At 44.9% G+C, this 19,737-nt stretch overlaps 1 protein-coding gene across 7 annotated transcripts in view; it reads left to right on the top strand.

Moving 5' to 3' along the window:
* The window catches only part of Fryl (FRY like transcription coactivator), a 227,381-nt gene that overhangs the window by 102,649 nt on the left and 104,995 nt on the right, over positions 1-19,737 (top strand). For all 7 annotated transcript variants that reach the window (XM_029545525.1, XM_029545524.1, XM_029545526.1 and 4 more), the window contains 2 exons: positions 7,196-7,407; positions 18,296-18,349. In XM_029545525.1, the coding sequence (XP_029401385.1) occupies positions 7,288-7,407; positions 18,296-18,349 (174 nt within the window). In that variant the 5' untranslated portion in view covers positions 7,196-7,287. The remainder of the gene's footprint in view (positions 1-7,195; positions 7,408-18,295; positions 18,350-19,737) is intronic.

The raw sequence follows: 19,737 nt of genomic DNA, 5'->3' as shown, positions 1-19,737 counted from the left end.
TATGTTTAGTAAGTAAGAAGTGTCAGGGTTTGGTGCCCACCCGTAGGATAGATTAAGTTGGGCCAGTCACTGGTCATCCTTCATTCTCTCTCCTTTTTTTTTTTTTTTTTTTAAAGGAGGGTTTCCCTATTTAGCCCTGGGTTGCCTAGAACTCACTGTGTAGACCAAGCTGGCCTCAGACTCACAGAGATCCCTATCTATCTGACTGTCTCAGTCTGTGAATGTGGGGATTAAAGCTGTGTACCATGCCGGCTCCATGGACTTCTTATATTATAAAGATGCCAGGGTCCCGTTCCCCCCCCCCCAGGTTAATGTGTAAGCTATGTATAGCCATGGCGGTGTGACTGACAGGGGATTTGGTATGTAGGACTCTATGTGCCAGGAGATGCTAACACTCCGTCTCAAGCGTGGAAGTTTTTATGGTGGTAAAGCCAGGACTAAATCTCGGTAAACAAACCCAGAAGAGCTGGTTAAAGCTTGGGAGAGACGATCTGTATTAGTAGCCAAAGAAACTTTCAGGCGGATGAAGGACTAAAGTTGAATACATAAATGAACGAAGAAAACCAGCAGCTGTTTCTCCGTCAAAGTGGCGAGCCCCTCTCCTTTTAGCCCTTTTCACTGTAAATAAGTTGGAAAGATCCAACTGGAAAGTCTGATGTGGTAAACGGTGTGTTAAGGGTCCCCATGGAACTTAGAGGAGAACGGGATGCATAGAGATTTGGGGTTCTGGGGGAAGTAAGGCTACCAATGGCAAATTGGGAGAAACTAGGACAGGGTCACATGCTTCAGAGCCTCTTCTCCCCTGTGAAATGATAGTAAATTGGAACTAGTCAGATGGGTGGTGGTGGCCATGCACACCTTCCATCTCAGCACTTAGGAGGCAGAGGCATGGGGATCTCTGTGAGTTCGAGGCCAGCCTGGTCTCCATAGAGAGGTCCATGACAGCCAGGGCTACACAGAGAAACCCTGTCTTGAAAAACTAAAGGGGGGGGAATCAATTTATTCTTCAGCTAAGGAGGGGTACATTCAGTGCTGTTACCCCAGGAATCTTCGAAGGCAAGATGGCTCAGTAGGTAAAGGCACTCGCTGCCCAAGCCTGATGACCTGAGGTCATTACCTAGAACCTCCAAGGTCATTACCTAGAACCTCCAAGGTCATTACCTAGAACCTCCAAGGTCAAAGGAGACAACTGACTCTCATGGATTGTCCTCTGACCTCCACCTGTGTGCAATGACTTGTGACACACACACCCTCCCTCACGCTCACAATAAGCAAACAGTGTAATAATTTTAAAAATATTCTCTTTTCGCTGGCTAGTGTCCTATAAGTGCGGAGTAGTGTCCCCGGTGTGGACGCCTCCACCCTCCCTCCCACTCAAGAGCAGCTTGGCTGGCTCTGTTTTGGTGACTGCGGGAGCAGGCTGTTACAAAGTGCTGTATATGGTGCGCTGGGTGTGGTGTAGATGTGTGGTTTAGATCCCTCAGGTGAAAACCATGATGGATATCCCCTATTGAAGAAAATACCAAGCCACCTCCCAAGCCATTGTCTCATCTTGCATTCTCAATGCCAGCAGTGAGTGCCGGTCCTGGCTCTGCTTGTCCCTCTTCCCTCTTCACCAGTGGTGTGCTTGGGAGCCCCGCCACTCCATTGGCTGTGCATCCTTGACAGTTCCCGAGTACTTAACTGGGGTGAGCGTCTTTCACACTCCATCTCTGACTTCTCTGTACAGTACCTGTTTTTAAGTCGGGCTGTTTTTCTTACTGTTGCCGTTTATGTATTTTGCATACAAATCCCTTATTAGATTTTCTTTTTCTTCCTTGGGGATAGCCTTTTCATCCTCATCATTAATTTTTGCATTGTTTAATAATTTTTCTTTCCATTCACTTGTCTTGATTTTGGTGTGTATGTAGCAAGCCCCAACCGAATCCAAGATCACCTGGATGTTCTATGTTCCAGGGAATATACAGTTTTGGAATTTTATGTTTAGGTCTCTGTGTTCCATTTTCAGTGAGTTTTTATGGAAGGTAAAAGTTCTGTTTAACTTCTTTTGCTTCCCCCATGTGGATGTCTAGTTGGGTGTCTAGTTGTTCCAGCCGCGTTTGTTGAAAAGTCTTTCTTCTTGTTGCCTCTCCTTTGCTCCCTTGTCAAAGATCAGTTGACTATATTTGTGTGGGTCTATTTCTGGGCTGTCTGTTCTGTCCCATTGATCTGTTTGTCTGTTCCTTTGCCAATCGCACAATGCCTTGATTACTGGAGATTTATAATAAGTCCTGAAACCAGGTAGTGTCTGCCCCTGGGCTTCGTTCTCCTTCCACACTGTGCTGGCTGTTTCTGAGATATTTTTTCTTGCTGTATAAACTTTTAGGATTACTTCGTTGGTGTCCATGAAATAACTCTCTGGCCTAGGTTTGCTTTGATTTTTGAAGTCATTGCATCGTCGTCATTGTCTTCTTATCTTCTTTTTTTTCTTTTTCTTCCTCTTCCTCCTCCTTCTCCTCCTCCTTCTCCTCCTCCTTCTCCTCCTCCTTCTCCTTCTCCTTCTCCTTCTCCTTCTCCTCTTCCTCCTCCTCCTCTTGTTTTTTTTAATAATTGTTCTAAGGCCCTTTCTTTCTTAGGTGCCATCAAAACTTATTGCTAGATGGTGTATGCAGTAGTGAGTATAATAGTAAGTAACTATGGTACCATTGAATTTCTGTACTACATAAGCCTCTTATATGTAGTGGATGTATCTGAGTTATGTTAACCTATACCAGAGAGAGAGAGAGAGAGAGAGAGAGAGAGAGAGAGAGAGAGAGAGAGAGAGAATGAATATATGAGAATATGAGTATTTGTATCCATGCACACATGTGCATGAGTGCATAAATGTGTGTGTAAAGGTCAGAGGTCAATGTTAAGATGTGCACTGGCTTGGGAGGGTAGCCTTTAGATAGTTTCTTACAACAGTGACACTCATCATTGTCATTCACGGTTTTCACCTGCAGGGACTAAACCACACATCCACACTACACCCTGCACACCGTTTACAGCAACAGCTTGTTCCTGCAGTCACCAAAACAGAGCCAGCCAAGTTGCTCTTGACTGGGAGGGACGGTGGAAGCACCCACACCCGGGACACTACTCGGGGACACTACTCCGCACTTACGTGACAGAGGTCAAATGTCTTCCTTAATTACCTCCCAGCTTATTTTTGAGAAAGATTCTCTCGCTGAACGTGGAGATGACTGGTTTCAGTGAGGCTGGCTGGTAGTGAGCTACAAGGGATCCACCCGTCTCTAGCCCATCCCCCACCACAGCCCTGGCGTCATGGGTACATGCTATCACATGGGTGATGCATGCTTTTACATGCATGCTGGGGACTGAAGTCTGGTCTTCATGCTTGAGCAACAAGCGTTTTGCCTTTTGAGCCACGCATGCAAAGAACCCTGAAGTCCATTGCTATAATGACCCCAGAGACACACCTGGTCCAGGGTTATGTCCCTTCCTACTTATCCTTTGCCTTTGACTGAATTTGAATTTATCAGGGGACAGGTGTTGTATTAATATGACAGCTGCTTTATTGTGTGTAATATATCTGCACAGTGCTATAGAGAGTGAAGTGTATTTAAAAATACCAGTAATTAACATTTTATGTGGAGCTTAAGAGAAAACAGAAATGCCGAATAAAACGTAAACTATTCAGTTGTTGCTTCATCCTAACATAGCTAGCTATTCATGGTCAGTTGGGTTATAGCTAAAGAGTGTTTAATGTGACTTTGGATTTTTCTGTTTAAAATTCAATGCCTGGACCATGTTCGTAAGACTTAGACTCTAACCATTATGTTATTCCTTCATGGGCAGAATTCTACACTTGCATGTAGGGAAACACTCCTTATTTGGTCTGGAGAGATGACTCAGTGATCACAAGTTCACTTTGGTCTTCTAGAGGATGTGAGTTCAATTCCCACCACCCACATTGGGCAGCTCCCAACCACTCACAACTCCAGCTCCAGAGAATCTTGCCCTCTCTTAGGGCTCTGTGAGGTCTGTACGCATAGGTACACACACACACACACTCACACAGACATACACATACACGATTAAAGCTTTAAATACTAGGAAAACACAATCCTCCTATTTGACTTTATAAAATATTTAATTCCAGCGGTCAAGTGTCACGGAGCGTCTTGGTTAGGGTTTCTGTTGGTGTGAGAAAACACCGTGACCAAAAGCCTTGTCAGGGTAGGTAAACGGTTCAAGTTCACTGACACTTCCAGTTAACTGTCCCTCTCTGGGAGAAGTCAGGGTAGGAAGCCAAGCCCAGCGGGGGGCTGGGGGCCAGAGAGGGATGGAGAGGCCATGAGGAGCTCAGCTTACTGGCTTGCTCCCCATGGCTTGCTCGGCCTGGTCCTCCTAGGCCTCTGACAGATGACAAATGCTGTCCAGTTCTTAACTTATTATCAGCAACCTGGCAAAAGTGAGTATTTCTTGTGCTTATCGGGCTCTTTATTTACTTATTCTCTCTCCATCCTTGTTGTTTATCTTCTGTTTTCTATGGGAAGGTATTGGTAGTTTTCCAATTAATTTCACTTGTGTTTTGGGTTGGCTTTGAAAGTGGTCCGTTCTCTGTTTAAACATGCTCCAAGCAGCCTGCTGAGTTTCAGTTTAGTTTCCTGTATATATTCTTCTTCTTGTTGTCTTAAATCTGATATTGCGGTTTGTACATTTTTCTCGTGCCATTTAGTATTTCTGAATCATATCATTTCAGTTGCTTGTGCTGTTAACAGGGCTATTAAAAAAAAAATAAGTTCTTCTCTAACCCTGTTATTAGGATGTTCAATGGCCTGAAATTTCAGCAGGAAGATACTTTTTTTCCCTTCCACTTCCTCGTGCTGTGGTGACCCCAAACAGTAAAGTTATTTTTAGTGCTACTCCACAACTGTAAGTTCAATGTTACAAATCGTTACGCAAATCTTTTTTTACAGCTAGAGGTTTGACAAAGGGCTTGGGACCCACAGGTTAGAACCTCTGCCTTGGCCCATTTATTCATGATTACCTTCAGCAAGGGCAGAGGGCAGCAAGGACGAGCCATTTGAGATGAGCTGTGTCTTTTTTTTTGGCTCTTAAAGGGCCAAGACTAATTTTTAAAAATTTAAGATCTCTGACTTTGTCCACAGTGACACTGGTTAATAGATTCCCCTCTCAATAATACACAGTGTTGGGTCGTGACACACCGGAGACAAGCGGGCCATTGTTTGAGATAATGTGTGCTCTGTTCCGAGGACTGTGAATTTTTGTCTCGGATGATTTTTATGATACAATTTTAATTCTAGAATACAAAATGTATTTTAACTCAGTGCTAATAAAAGGTACTTGTTAGGTTCGATATTAGCAGTTTGCAATAATCTTTGGATTATTGTTGCAAATGTCTGTATCTTTACATATTGTATTTTATAGAATAGGCATTTTAAGGTTTGAGACACTGTCCCCACCACCACCATGTGGCCTAGGCTGACTTAGCCATAACGTTCCCACCCCTGCTGATCTCGAATTTGTGACCATAAGTACCTTAGACTTTGGATTACTAGAACGCAGGCCTATGCTGCTATGCCTAGCTTAGAGTAGACTTTTCTTTGACCTAAAAATGCAATGTAGGTTTCAAATTTAGGTATTTTTAAAACAAATTTGCTGTCCTGTTCTGACGCAGACACCCACAGCTATTCAGCGTTTAAGCCCGTGTTCTGCATCCCCTTTTCAGGGTTGGGGTTAACTATGTGACAATTCCTTATACAGAGAAGGCAGTGGCCAAAGATCAGGTTAGAAAGCAGCACAGGCATTGGATTCCAAGTCTGTGGTACACTAGGCCAGCAGAAGTCACGCAAGCCGGAGTTAGAATCCAGGCTTTGTTAAGCCTCGGGCTGGGAAGACAGGCGTGACTGGATGAGTTATGGGTGAGAGTGATGTAGGTTAATGCTCTTTCCACCACGCACGATGGGATTCACACCACTTGACAGACACACATCATCCCCATCAGAGCAGACGGTCACAGCATCTTCTGAGTGACTTAAGAGAAGGCACGGCAAGTTACTGCTGATTCCGGCTCCTCACCTTATTACCACAGAAACCTCTACTTTCAGCATCTTCTTAGCCCAAGCTCCAGCCATCTCACTAGCTGCATGGACTGGCATCCCTGGTGCTGTGGTTGGGTTCCTCAGATTCATTCTCCAGAGAAGCCAGAGAGATTTATAAGGACAAGTGAGATCCCATCCCTACCCACTAAACGTCCTTCACGGAGTCCTAAAGGGCCGTTCGTCTTCTGAGCGCCTCTCATATCTCCCTCCACCCCAGCGCCTGCCCTTGGTCTTTTTGTTCTCTCCTGTTCAGTCTTGAGTGTTCTGCTCCTTTCTTCATCATTTAGGCCTGCAGCTAGCTGCAGCTTCTTTAGTGAAGCCTCCACGTGTGCTCCTTTCAAGGTGGCATCTTCCAGTTCCCAATCCTGCCCGTTTCATGTATTTATCTCTCGTATTTCCTTCATTTCTCCAGTTGTGGCCCTTTAATACAGTTTCTCAGGTTGTGGTGACCACCCCCCCAACCATAAAATTATTTTCACTGGCTATTTCAAAACTGTGATTTCGCTACTGTCTTTAATCATGAAGTAAATATTTTTGGAGGTAGAAACTTGCCAAAGAGGTCAGGACCCAGAGGTTGAGAATCACACTATTTTAGACACTGACCAGAATATAGTCATTCAATAAACATTTGTCATGCCCCTGAAGTATGCCAGGCACTGTTTCTAGGTACATGGGGATCACCTAGGCCAAAACAAATCAGATGAGGATGCCTGATGTTTTGGACACCGCACGAGTGAAAAGTGGAGAAATAGCTACTGCCTAGCGGTAAACGTGATGCCAGGCTGCACTGCAGATGTGCTAGGTAGTGCTAGGAAGTGCTAGGCAGTGCTGCGTAGTGCTGGGTAGTGCTGGGTAGTGCTAGGCAATGCTGGGTAGTGCTAGGCAGTGCCGGGTAGTGCTGGGTAGTGCTGGGTAGTGCTAGGTAGGTATCAGAATGGCAAGCGTGAGAGGGGGCTGTGAAGGAGGACAACCGAACCTGGGGGATCCAGGAGGGGTCGAGGTGCGATGTCGCTGAGGTAGACGGAGCAGGTCCAGGTCCCTCAGAGCCGGTTATTAACACAGGGCTCTTCTGTCTCTCTCACTTCCAGCTTCAGCACCAGTCAGCAAAGTGAATAAGTTCTGTGCCGCCGCCACCACCGCTTCCACCTTCCACTCCACTCTGGGAAGAAAGAGCACCATCATGTCAAGCCTCACCATTGACCCGGATGTCAAGCCTGGTGAATATGTCATCAAGAGTCTCTTTGCAGAATTTGCTGTTCAAGCTGAAAAGAAAATTGAAGTTGTAATGGCTGAACCCTTGGTGAGTAGAGCCATCCATAAATCTTATTTTTTTTTTCCTCCTTTTGCATTAGCTGCTGTAGTATGAATTTTCCAAAGGGAATAATGTACTTGACCACATTAAGGGCTAGTATTGTTGTAAAGTGCTGATCCAGATAGTGGCAGTGGCTCCAGAATCCACTTTGATGGGATTTTGGAGATCACTAATAGAATGAAATGTCTACATGGGGTGGGGGGTGGAGTGGAGAATCATGTGGCCAGATAAAACACCACAGGAAATAGAAGAGAATCTGGACTATTCTACAGGTTGTCATAAAGATGCTAGCCAACTTAAATTAGTGAACATCTTATTTAAAATTTATTGATTGATTGATTGATTGATTGATTTTTTAAGTCAAGGTCTAGTTCAGGTTGGTCTTGAGCTTGCTCTGTAGTCAAAGGTGACCCTGAACTCTACCGGATCCTGCCAGGGCTGTGGACACGTGCCACCATAGCCGAGCTACATATTTTACATTCACAACACACGAGAAACACTTAGAGAGTGTGGTTGGAGTCTGTGATGAGGAGAACCACCAAAAATAAGCATTTATAGGTTAGATTCCGGAGAGTCGTAAACCGGGATGATGGGAAACAGCATGGCGGCCAGATACCCGAGGACAGAGTCATATGTGGTTCAGGCTGGAGAGAACCAGGACCTGAGAAGTAGAAGAAAAAGCAGTAGAAGCATCTATAGCATTCAACTGTATTTAGTAGGAGCAGTTCTGGAGTTGAGCTAAGAGTTGCCATTGTTTGCCGTTTTAGGGAATAGGCAGGTAATACTCAGGAGCCTCCCAAGGAGGTTAGGAGAATTGGATCTTCTTTTTTCTTCTTCTTCATCTAGGCATATTAAACTAGACTTACTGTCAATCTGCCTGTGGGGAGTTGCTTGATGGGTGACTGGGAATTCTTTGGGAGCTCTCCTAAGAGACAGCAGTGTCAAAGTGGGCATCACATATATCGAAGCTGAGAGAACAAGTGATATCAAAAGAAATGAAGGGCTGAATAGAAATACCATCCCCAAGCTGGGCGGTGGTGACACACGCCTTTAATCCCAGCACTTGGGAGCCAGAGGCAGGCAGATTCCTGAGTTCGAGGCTAGCCTGGTCTACAAAGTGAGTTCCAGGACAGTCAGGGCTATATATAGAAACCCTGTCTCGAGAAACCAAAAAAAACCAAACCAAAACAAAACAAAAAGAAAGAGAGAAAAGAAATACCATCCCCACCATGCAGGCAGTATGAGTTAAACAGAACAAGACTGTTGGATTTGTTGGTCGGGCAGCCTGGTCTGTAAGAGAACTGTCTCAGCTCCTGGCATTAGTTTGTTCAGGTGGCACTGGAGGTACAGATGGTATTTTAGGTGGCCCTATGGGTTTGAAGGGAGTGAACATGCCTCGTGACACAGGGATGCTGTAGGGGCTGGGGGACCACTGTGATGAAGATGGAGCCTGTGGCTACAGTAACTCATATACTCCTACCCAACTGGATTAGGGGTAAGTGTTCCCTGCCAGTTGGAACTTGGTGTAACCGTTGCTCATCTGAGACCAAAAGCCAGTGAGTGGTGGATTGAGGAACAGGGTTGGCTTCAGGACCTCTAGGCTTCTCCAGTTGCTGTGTTTTCCCAGGACAGAGTACAAAGAGGGAAGCTGATGCTCTAGGAAAGTGGAAGGGAGCATCGCCGCACATGCTCTGAATGCTCTTAGACATGAACTTGATTGCTAAGCTGAGCTCCCTCCTAGACATTAGGTAGAGGAAGCTACTCAGTAAAAGTATCAATGAGGCAATGTGGTCTGGGGTTCCACAGGTCAGCCCAGGTGTGTATTCCAAAACTATGCACATCACTCTATTCAGCTCCAACAATTCCAGAATTACTTTTTACATATCAAATTAATGCAGGCTGGAGAGATGGCTCAGCGGTTAAGAGCACTGACTGCTCTTCCAGAGGTCCTGAGTTCAATTTCCAGCAACCACATAGTGGCTCACGACCATCTGAAATGGGATCAGATGCCCTCTTCTGGTGTGTCTGAAGACAGCAACAGTGTACCCATAAAATCAACCAACCAATCAATCAATCAATCAATCTTTTAGAAAATCAATGCCTTTCTTATACCAGCATACAAATACATACATATTTTGATAGCACGTGCATCATATAATTTTTTTTCTGGTTTTGGTTTTAGGTATATTTTTGAGGCAGGGTATTTTTTCTGGTTTTGGTTTTAGGTATATTTTTTGGGTCTCACGATGTAACTTTCAACTGTCCAGGAGCTCACTACATAGGCCAGGCCATCCTCAAACTCAGAGATCCACCTGCTTTTGCCTCCCAAGTGCTGGGATCAAAGGCGTGTGCCACCAGGCCTGGCTTAGAGTTTTGTTTTAAGACATAAGGATTATAAAGCCCTTATGGACATCATTAGGAACCATAAGTTTTAATTATAAATATGCTGAGTCTACAAAATGTTAGTTTCTCTTTTTTAATGCTCTCTTAATGATACGGCGAATAGCTAGCTACAGGAGCCATCTACAACAGCACATAGTGAGAAAGGGAAAAAGAATCTTATGTGGCGTTTCAAAGAGAGATTTATAGAGTATCCAATACTTGGGTCCTATCGCCTTGCTGCAGTGTTCTCCTTGCACAACACACTTAAAAACAATACCTGTTTCATAAGACTCTTGGTAATAGTTTCATAAGTCATGGTCCTATCGAGTCTCAAATATTCCACATTCTCAATAGAATTTTAATTCTGAAATTCTTGAGGTCTTGAGAGGGCTACCTAACATGACCGAGTCTCTAAGTCAGGTCCTTGACCCCTTTCAGTTGGTAAAACCTGGTGTCATTCTGGAGGGCTTGTGGAGGTCAGACTCAGCGCCCGCCGGAGCGTGTAACCTCAGGAAGTGGCTCGTGCCACCATCGTTCCCTTCCACTCACTTGGCTTTTCCCAGTCTATGACATGGATGGTCTCCCTCCAGCGCTGGTGGCCTCTCTGAGGATCGATAAGTTCAGCTTCCTTTCGAGTCATCCTAGGGGCTTCACAGACCTGTGGTTGGTGCGTGGTTTCCTTGCTCCACCTCAGGTGTCTTTGCTACAGCCTTTGTGCATCTTCCTTTCCATCCAAAGGGCTCCATACTCTCATTTTTAAAAATTGTCTTTTTATCTTTTGGGACAGTCTGGCTAACCCTTTTGAACTTCCCCATTGCTTCCTCTGACATAGTAGCTCTACATTAAGTTAAGTGTTTACTACACCATGTGCCTGCAAGGGCCGTACAGTAATCTCCCCATAACGTGTGTCAATATGTATTTATATACATGTGCACAGGTGTATATGAATATGCATGAACATACATGCATATACATGTATATATGACTATGTCGTATCATGGTTGGCTATGTGTCTTCTCTGGGGTGGGTTACGTGATGCCAGGAACCTGGTGTCACCGTGCAGGGTGGCCTGAGGTTTATGTATTTCACAGAAATTTGCACTTTCATTGAACTTACCCCTAAGAGGCACTGTCTTGTCTAAGAAGACCCAGTGTCACAGTACCGCTGTTCAAGGCAGAGCTTCAGATATTCCTTTAGAATCATCTAATGCTCTTTTACTCTTTCATCTAACAGGTTTTTCGGGGGCATCTGCCCCGCAGTCTTAAAATGAGATTACAAAAATAGACTTAACGGTGGCTTAAAGTCCATTATGAGAGGCTGGCGGGATAGCTCAACAGTTAGGAGCACTGGCTGCTCTTGCAGAGGACCTGATCTGGTTCCCCGCATCCGCATGGCAGCTCACAACCACCTGTAACTCCAGTCCTAGAGAATCTGACACCCTCTCTGGCCTCTGGTAGCACTAGGTCCACACATGGGGTGCTCAGACATACATCAGGGCCAAACACTCATACACATAAGATAAAGATAAATAAATCCTTAAAAGTCCCATTGCAGCACGGATGTTGCTATCCCTCAGCGTGCTTTGCAAGAAGCATTGCTGTGTATCCTCCATGACACACCAAGAGTGTCCCCCAGTTTCCGTCATAGCTTATAGACTTTTACCTGTGACCCTCCCGTATACCAAAGCAATTCCTCCGTATCCAAGTTAATACCCAGGCTGCTTCAGTTTTCTTTCTGTCCGGGTCTAGATAGATTGGACATAGCATCAAGATAATAAGGACACATAGGCTTTAATCCCACGACGGTGTGTAGACGATAGATAGCTTCAGGTGCTTCCCTTGCCATTTCATCCGTTTGCAAGTTGATTCTCTACCCTTTGAGGGAGCAAGCAGCTACCGACATGGCTGGGTTCTTAATGGAAAGCCTCGCAGACTTTGTTTAAGCAGACAGCATCCAGGGCTTGGCGCATGGCCGGTGCTGACCTGGCTCAAGTCCGTCAGGGTGGTAGAGCTGCAGAAATGCTGCAAGGAGCCTAACCAGCCAGTGAAATGATAGAATCAGGCTTTTCATTCCCAGGCTAAAATGAAAGAAGGCTACAGAGGCCATCAAAGAGGAGCCGGGCTTGATTTTCTGCCTCTAATTTGATTTCCACTTGCGGAGGAAGATTCAGGAAGGGCAGGCAGTGATTGAAATCGCAGCCTGCGTGCTAGGCAACCCAATCATTTTTGCTGAGAGAAGATGGATCGATCTTGGCTAATGACCCAGGCCTTTCCAAGCTCACTTATTCATTGTGTCCGTTGTCAGTGACTAGAAAGAAGATGGAAGGAAAGATCCTGGCTAGTCACCTGCTGATTTTTGTTTCAGGCTCCTCATTTCAAACACAAGCACTCCGACTTACACTGTTGTTGAGACTGTTAGACACATGTGCGTTTTATGATCAGTTTGTTTGCACTGTATCTTTATGTTGCTTCTTTACATTAGTTGTTCTGGCATGTTTTCCAAAATAATTTTAAAAATATTTATTTATTCAATTTTTATTATATTTTTTATTATATTTTTTATTTTTTATTATCTACTCAATTCTTATGAATGCGAGTAGTTTGCCTGCATGTATGCATGCTACTAGATTCTGTGGAGGCCTGAAAAGGGTGTTAGATCCTCAAACTGGAGTTATGGATGGTTGGAAGCCACCATCTAGGTACGGGGAACTGCAAAACCTGGGTCCTCTGCAAAAGCAGCCAGTGCTCATCGCTGCTAAACCATCTCTCCAGCCCTGGCGTGTTTACTTTAGCAAGCTCTTGTTAAGACTGGGGTGCTAAACTGCTTACTATAGGCACCGTGCACATGGGCCTTGCTCTTCCCATGGGACCCCTGGAGTAAGCCGGGTCACGCTGGAGGCCATTCAGAGTCTCGTGAGAAGACCTGCAGAATTGTGAATGTGGGACAACCTGGGTTTCGGATAGTGCCTTAGTCACTGCTCTGTTGCTGTGGAGAGACACGTGAAGACCATGTCAACTCTTATAAAGGAAAGCTTTAATTGTGCTGGCTTATACTTTCAGAGGCTTAGTCCATTATCATCACGGCGAGGAACAGGCATGCTAGGCGTGGTGCTGGAGTAGTCAAGAGCTACATCCTAGTCTGCCAGCAGAAAGAGAAGTGTGGGGGGGAGGGGAGAGACTAGGTCTGGCTTAGGCTTGTGAACCCTCAAAGCCCACACCCATAGTGACACAGCTCCTCCAATAAGGGAACACCTACTCCATCAAGGCCACACCTCCTAATCTGTCTCAAATAGTATCAGTCCCTGTGACTAAGCATTCAGATATATGAGCCTATGAGGGCCGTTCTTACTCAAACCACCACAGCTAGCAAGCAATGTGGGGGTTTTGCTGAATGAACATCACTTCAGGACAAGACCTCGTCTTCAGTTGTTTTCCTACAGGTGCCACCTCTGTCCCTGCAGTAAAGCATCCCTACCTCCCCGAGTTGGTGGGTGGAGGGAATGGAAGGAGTGTCTACAGCTGCCTCGGCTGCTTCCTCAGAAACAGTTGTTCAACCAGCCCTCCCTCAGCCCAGCCCACACCGAGACGAGGTCTCCAGCATTCCAGGCTGGCTTTGAACGCCACACGTAGACAGTAATGACCTTGAACTCCTGATCCTCCTGCCTCTGCTTCTGAAGTGCAGGAACTCAAGTGTGCATCACCTGATTTATGTGGATTTGGGAGTTGAATCCCGGGTGTTATGCATAGTGGGCCAGCACTGCACCTGCTTTTCTTCACCAATGAACTGTACCCTTAGTTTTTTTCTTCACTATAGCCGTCCATCCTTTCTGAGTGCCCCAGTTCTCCAAGTCCTGAGCCTTTCGGGAGCCTCAGAACATCAACTGGGTTACCTTTCCTTCACTTTCTGTTGGGCTTCGCTCAAATGACATTCTTCTCAGTCATTTCTGTCTGAAATCTCAGTTCCATCTCACCCTCCTGTCCTCGTCCGTCTCTCATACAGACCCCTGCCAGTCTCTCGGTTTGTGGGTATGTGAGGGTGGGGACCATTTTCCAGTTGGTTCATGTTTGTTTTTTCTCTAGAAAGCTGCTCACCCTGAGAGTCTCTGGATGGGTGGCTGGTGACCCAGCGTAGGAACCCACATCTGGTTTCCCTCTTGCCTACCCAGGAAGACATCATTGTTCAGTGAGACTCTCAGTGAGATATTTCCCACTCCTGACTCGTTTTGCCTTCTCGTTCTTTCTTTTTATAGCTTTTGAATCTCTTCGAAGGTTATTTTTGGTATTATCTTAGTGGTTTAGAAGCAAGCTAGAACGTAAAGGACCACGAGCCTCATAACTGTTAATTTTTATATTAAGGAAATATGTGGGCGGGGAGACAGCTCAGTGGTTAAGAGCATTTCAGTTCCCAGCACCAAATGGTGGCCCACAACCATTTGGAACTCCAGTTCCAAAGGATCTGATGTCCTCTGAAGACTTAATGCGGGCACACAGACATGCATGGTGTCAAAATATTCATACACATAAAATAAAAAACAGATAGCTTTTGAAAATCATGAAAGAGTAGAGATATTCTAAAAGAGGAAGTAGATTTTTTTTTTTCTTAAGTCTCGTGGAGCGCAGACTGGTGTGAGTCCACTGTGGAGCTGAGAGTGCCTTGAACCGCAGAGCCTCCTGTCTCCCTGCCAGAGTGCTGGGCTCACAGGCGTGCACACCACACTTGGTGCCAACCTGTCACGTCTCCAACCACCCGATTGATGCTCGCCACCTGAAACACATGCACGCGCGCACACACATACTTACACTTGATCTTAACCCAATAGCCACGAAGCCATGTGTCTGTCGTGTCTCTCCGATTGTGCCTACTGTAGGAATGAAACCCAGGCATGAATCTTCATAAATACACAGGAAGACGATGCTCTCGGGGGTCTCATATCCTATCTGCCACACGTAAAAGGAGGATATTTTATAGCTGTGGTTTTTATTTTGACAAGAATCAGTCACCAATGAGGGAGGAACACTCAAGGCTACTAGAGAGTCCTCAGAAATAAATGTATTTCTAAGTGCGGTCCACCCTCAGCCGATTGAATGATGTCTCTCCACTTGGGTAAGGGTGAGCCTTCCCTTCTCCACCCGCTGATTGAAACAATAGTCTCTCTTGGAAACGTCCTTTCCAGCATACCCAGAAATGGTGCTTTGTCAGCTGTCTTGGCATTCTCTCATTGCCAAGGTCAGGTTAGCACTCACATGAGCATTCACAGCTAAATCCTGATAAATCTTCCTAGTGTAATCTCAGACAGTTCTGAGTTTTTGTTCTCAATGCCTTCTCGAGGCTGTACTGATGCATATTCATTCATATTCTCATTCTCTCTCTCTCTCTCTCTCTCTCTCTCTCTCTCTCTCTCTCTCTCTCTCTCTCTCTCTCTCTCTCTCTCTCTCTCTCTCTCTCTCTCTCTCTCTCTCGGTGTGGGTGTGTCTTTACCAGGTAAGGAACCAGGACCTCATGAGTGCGGGGTACACACTCTACCATTGAGCCACATCCGCAGCCTGCCTGAGCTCTTAAGCTCATTGAAGACAGTGACCCCTTGTTCTGTTTGATGTACATCCCCAATGCTCCCCAGTGCATCGCCGCGTGTGGCTCTTAAAACCCCAGGGCTCAAGCATGAACATTGCATACAGTGCGAACAAAGCAAGACAGAGTAGAAGAGAGAAAGCACCTTACCAGCAGCTACACCACAGAGGAAAATGATCCCCTCCCCTTCACCTCCGGGATCCCCAGGGGTGGGGATGGGGGGGTATTCACAGAGTTGGTGCATACAGTTCTCTTTTGGTGGTACTGGGCATCCAGGTCTGTGTATGTGGGAAGTACACACTCCACACCATAGAGCTGTATCCCCCCACCATGGAGCTATGTCCCCGGCCCCCAGGTAAAACCCTTTTATCTATGAGATAAGCCTCTTATATACTGATGACATGGGTCTAAATATATAAAATAAACATTACTGGAATTCAGAATTTTTTCCCTTGGGTAGAAAACTCCTATCTAAATGATTCAGTTCAAATAAACTCAACATTAAGACATCCCTTTCTATGGCTTAACAATTCCATGTATCGTTATTACATTCTTCTAATTGGTTGGAGGTGTTTTGTTGTTGTCCTTAAACAGCAGAATAAGCTGTAGACTTCATTTTAGTTTCACTTATCCCTTTGTGACTTCTTGCTTCTCGCTGCGGCTACACAATGTTGCGAAACTATCTCTCACATTGTAAGAGACTGGAACTGTTGCCGGACCTCACAGCCAGAGGTAACAACCCTTTGAGGTCACGGAAGACTTAAGAGGGTTGTGCTACTGTGTACTCAGCCTGTTTGTTTAACCTGCTTTGAGAACAATGTAACAACCACCCTTGCTTGTCTTGGATTTCCTGTGTAATCAGCTTTTACACCATAAGCTAGTACTATAACTACATAGTACATAACTATAATCTTAAATTTTGTACTCCTCTGTGCCCCTGACCCATGTGTGTCCTGATAATCATTTGCTGGGAACCGCAAATAGGCATAAGTCAGTCTTATAAATGAATATCCACTGTAAACAGTGAATATGACATACGGCTATCGCTTGATAAACAGGGGTGTTTGTAACGCTGTCTGTTAATGTCGGACAATTGGGGTCAGTTGGAATCAGGAACTCAATCCGTTGTAAAACTCTGTTAATGACTTCTGTAGAGTCTCCCCCATCCCTTCCTCATGTGATGCTTTCTGATTCGTTCAATAAGTACAGAGTGGAGCCCTTTGTTAAGGACACTCACAATCACACACAGATACAACAGAACACAGACACACAGGGACAAATGTAGAGTCACGAGCCCTCAGGCGGGCACAGATTCACTCATAGAACAGGCAGACAGGGATGATGGAAGACACAGGGAGTGGAAGGAAGAGCATTCAAATCTGGGTTTGCTGGTGGCCAGATGACAGCAAGGGGGACTTCTTTGTTTCTTCAGTGTGACTGAGTTTGATAATGTGTTCAATAATGTGTACGGTTATCAAGATACAGGCAACCTAACAAATCTTCCACATCTCTAAGATTTGTTATTTTCACTTCTTTGACATGTGTCTGTGTGTAGGGCATGTGTGTGTGAGTGCAGGTGCTCATAGAGGCCAGAGACATCCCCTGGAGGGAGTTACAGAAGGCTGAATCATCTGTGATGTTCACTCTGGCCTCTGTGGGCCCCTGTGCTCACACGCACAGACACATGATTAAAACAAAATACATCTGCTTTCTAAAAAGAGTTCATGTACAAAAAATCCTGTTCCTCCATCAGTCGTCCTTGAATGGGGAGTTGCACACTGAGGAGAAGTGACTTAGCAGCGTGTGCACACCTAAGGAATGATTCAGGGGGAATAGACTCATGTTCTAGAGCAGTGGTTCCCAGGCAGCCTACCCCTATCCCATCTCCTCTAGACAATTTCAGTGCATAGAGGGAACTGGAAAATCCCCTCACCCCATCTTAAAGTAGCTTATTTCTGAAAACAGCACTTAACATTATGGGTATTTGTTTGGTTTTCAAATGAGAAAAGCGAAGCCCAGAGATCTCCAGTCCTCTGGCCGACTTCCAGATCAAGCTTCCTGGTCTCATAGGCCAGGCTACCTCACTGTGTGAGGATACTAGTCATAAACACCTGCATTCCCCGTAACCCACACTAGCCTGGAGCCAGTGTTGATCTGTTTGTCTCTCTGTCTGTCTGTCCGCACATATATATGCATATACACATGTACATATAAATATATATATGCACACATATATGCACACTTATCTCTATATAAATACATACATATATGTATGCTATACGTATATGCATATACATGTATTCCAGGTTGGCCCCAAACTCCCTCTAGTTTCAGCTTTCCCAGTGGTAGATTTCAGGCATGAGCTGTCCCACCTGGAAAATGATCTTTCTTTTCCTTCCAGGCCAATCTACACCTCCTTGCCTCTTCGTTTCTCTCTGTCTTTCTGTCTCTGTCTCTGCCCTTGTTTCTCTGTGTGTGTCTCTGTGTCTGTCTCTCTGTCTCTGTCTCTGTCTCTGTCTCTGTCTCTGTCTCTCTCTCTCTCTCTCTCTCTCTCTCTCTCTCTCCTACCACACTTGGCTGTATCCCCATCCTACTCAGCACTGGTTAAAAAAGCGAACAGACTAATAAAAGCGTCATGACAACATTCTGAACTTGAATTTAAACAGGTCTTTGTCAAACTTTAATTTCTCAATCTAAGAATCGACATTAATAAAGCCATTCTATTTGGAGAGTGGCTGGGGAGTCCTTCGCATGGGAGTCGTTTGAATCCTATGTTGTGGTGAGGACGAGGTGAAAGCTTAACTTTCTTTTAAGCAACCTAGGAAAAAGAAGAAGAGCAAAATGAAGCGTAAGTCTAACCTGCTGCCCGCATGGCCGCCCTCTGATGTCTTGTATCTAAGCTGTATTTTCATGATTATTATTACAGGAAAAGCTGTTATCCAGGTCTCTTCAGAGGGGTGAGGATCTGCAGTTTGACCAGGTACTGTAATTTGGGGGAACAGTCTTTCTTTGAAGAACTATGTCCTAATAATAATCTAGTTCACACGTGTCCACCATTGAGAAAGTCCTCCGCCTTGTGTAATGATCCTGTATATTCCTATATGATATATTCTTCCTCATGGAGCAATGAGCTCACTTATTTTTTTTGCCTAGTCAGCACTTTAAGCCCCCCCTCCCCTTTTTTGCTTTTCATTGCTAATGTCTTTAATATGCTTTGGAAGGTTTTCCCAGGATTTAACTACATCTTTTTATCTCATCCTATGTACTAGTTTGTTTCTACTGTTCAGTCAGTCAGTCAGTCATTGATTCATCTGAGACAAGGTCTCACTGTGCAGGCCAGGTAGACCTTGACTGTTAGCCATCCAGCTGTCCGTGCTTCCCAAATGCTGGGATTACAGATGTGCACCACCATTCCTAGCCCCGGAATCTAGAAATTTTACATTACGTTACCTTACTTTTTAACAATTTAACATTACTTTTAACTTTTAGCGCATTTTCACCTGTAGGAGTTCTTGGAAACCTGCATATAGAATTTCAACATCTAAAGTCTGTTCTTTTATTAATTTTTTTTCCCCTTTGCAGAGATTAAATGTGGGTCACACAGCCTTGTATCGTAACCATTCTATTACACAATGATTATTTAAAATAACAGTCTGGTGTCACAAGTATTTATGGGCCTGTTTATTAAAAATACGGTCTCTTTATAATGGCGAGCATGGCTGCCTTCCAGAACCCTGTGTCTGGGGAGGGAAGAGAATGCTTACGTTAGATCAGCTGGTCAGATAAAACAGACTGCGTAAGAGTACTGGCTCATCAGGAGCTCCTGCTGCTGGAGCTGACTAGTTTCTCTACATCTTCATCACCGCGAGAGAGTTCTTCAATAGAGCTCCAGCGTTTACAACCCACTGTCTAGGATCCGGCATTCTGCACGCGCCCAGTGGGTAGACACTTGCTCTACCAAGAAACCCCAGGCAGGAAGGTGACTCCCAGTTACTCAGGTCTCCTCAGGGGCTTCTCCACTACAGAAGTAATGAGACGATAGCATCTGGCTTCATCCATGAGCGTGCAGTCGGGGAACTCTGACTCAACGCCAGTCTCAGGAAAATTTCCTTTTTTTTTTCTTCTTTCTTTTAAATGTGAATGGTCATTTAAAATTGCAGTGGGTGCTAGGCGGTTTGTTCACAGAAAAACGCATTGTGTTGTATGAATTGATTTATTATATGTTTAGCAGAGCGGACAGTGTTTTATTCTTCTTTCCTAGATCCTAAGTGAAGTTATGTTTGAGACACACTATTCATTTTCCTAAAGTGTAATTTATAAACACATTGAACAATACAATTAGGATCTTGTTTTGAATTTCCAATGTTA

Source organism: Mus pahari, chromosome 13 (assembly GCF_900095145.1).
Source record: "Mus pahari chromosome 13, PAHARI_EIJ_v1.1, whole genome shotgun sequence".
NCBI classification, from domain to species: Eukaryota; Metazoa; Chordata; class Mammalia; order Rodentia; family Muridae; genus Mus; species Mus pahari.
The sequence above is the reverse complement of the archived record's forward strand: the minus strand, read 5'-3'. Positions and strand labels throughout refer to the sequence as shown.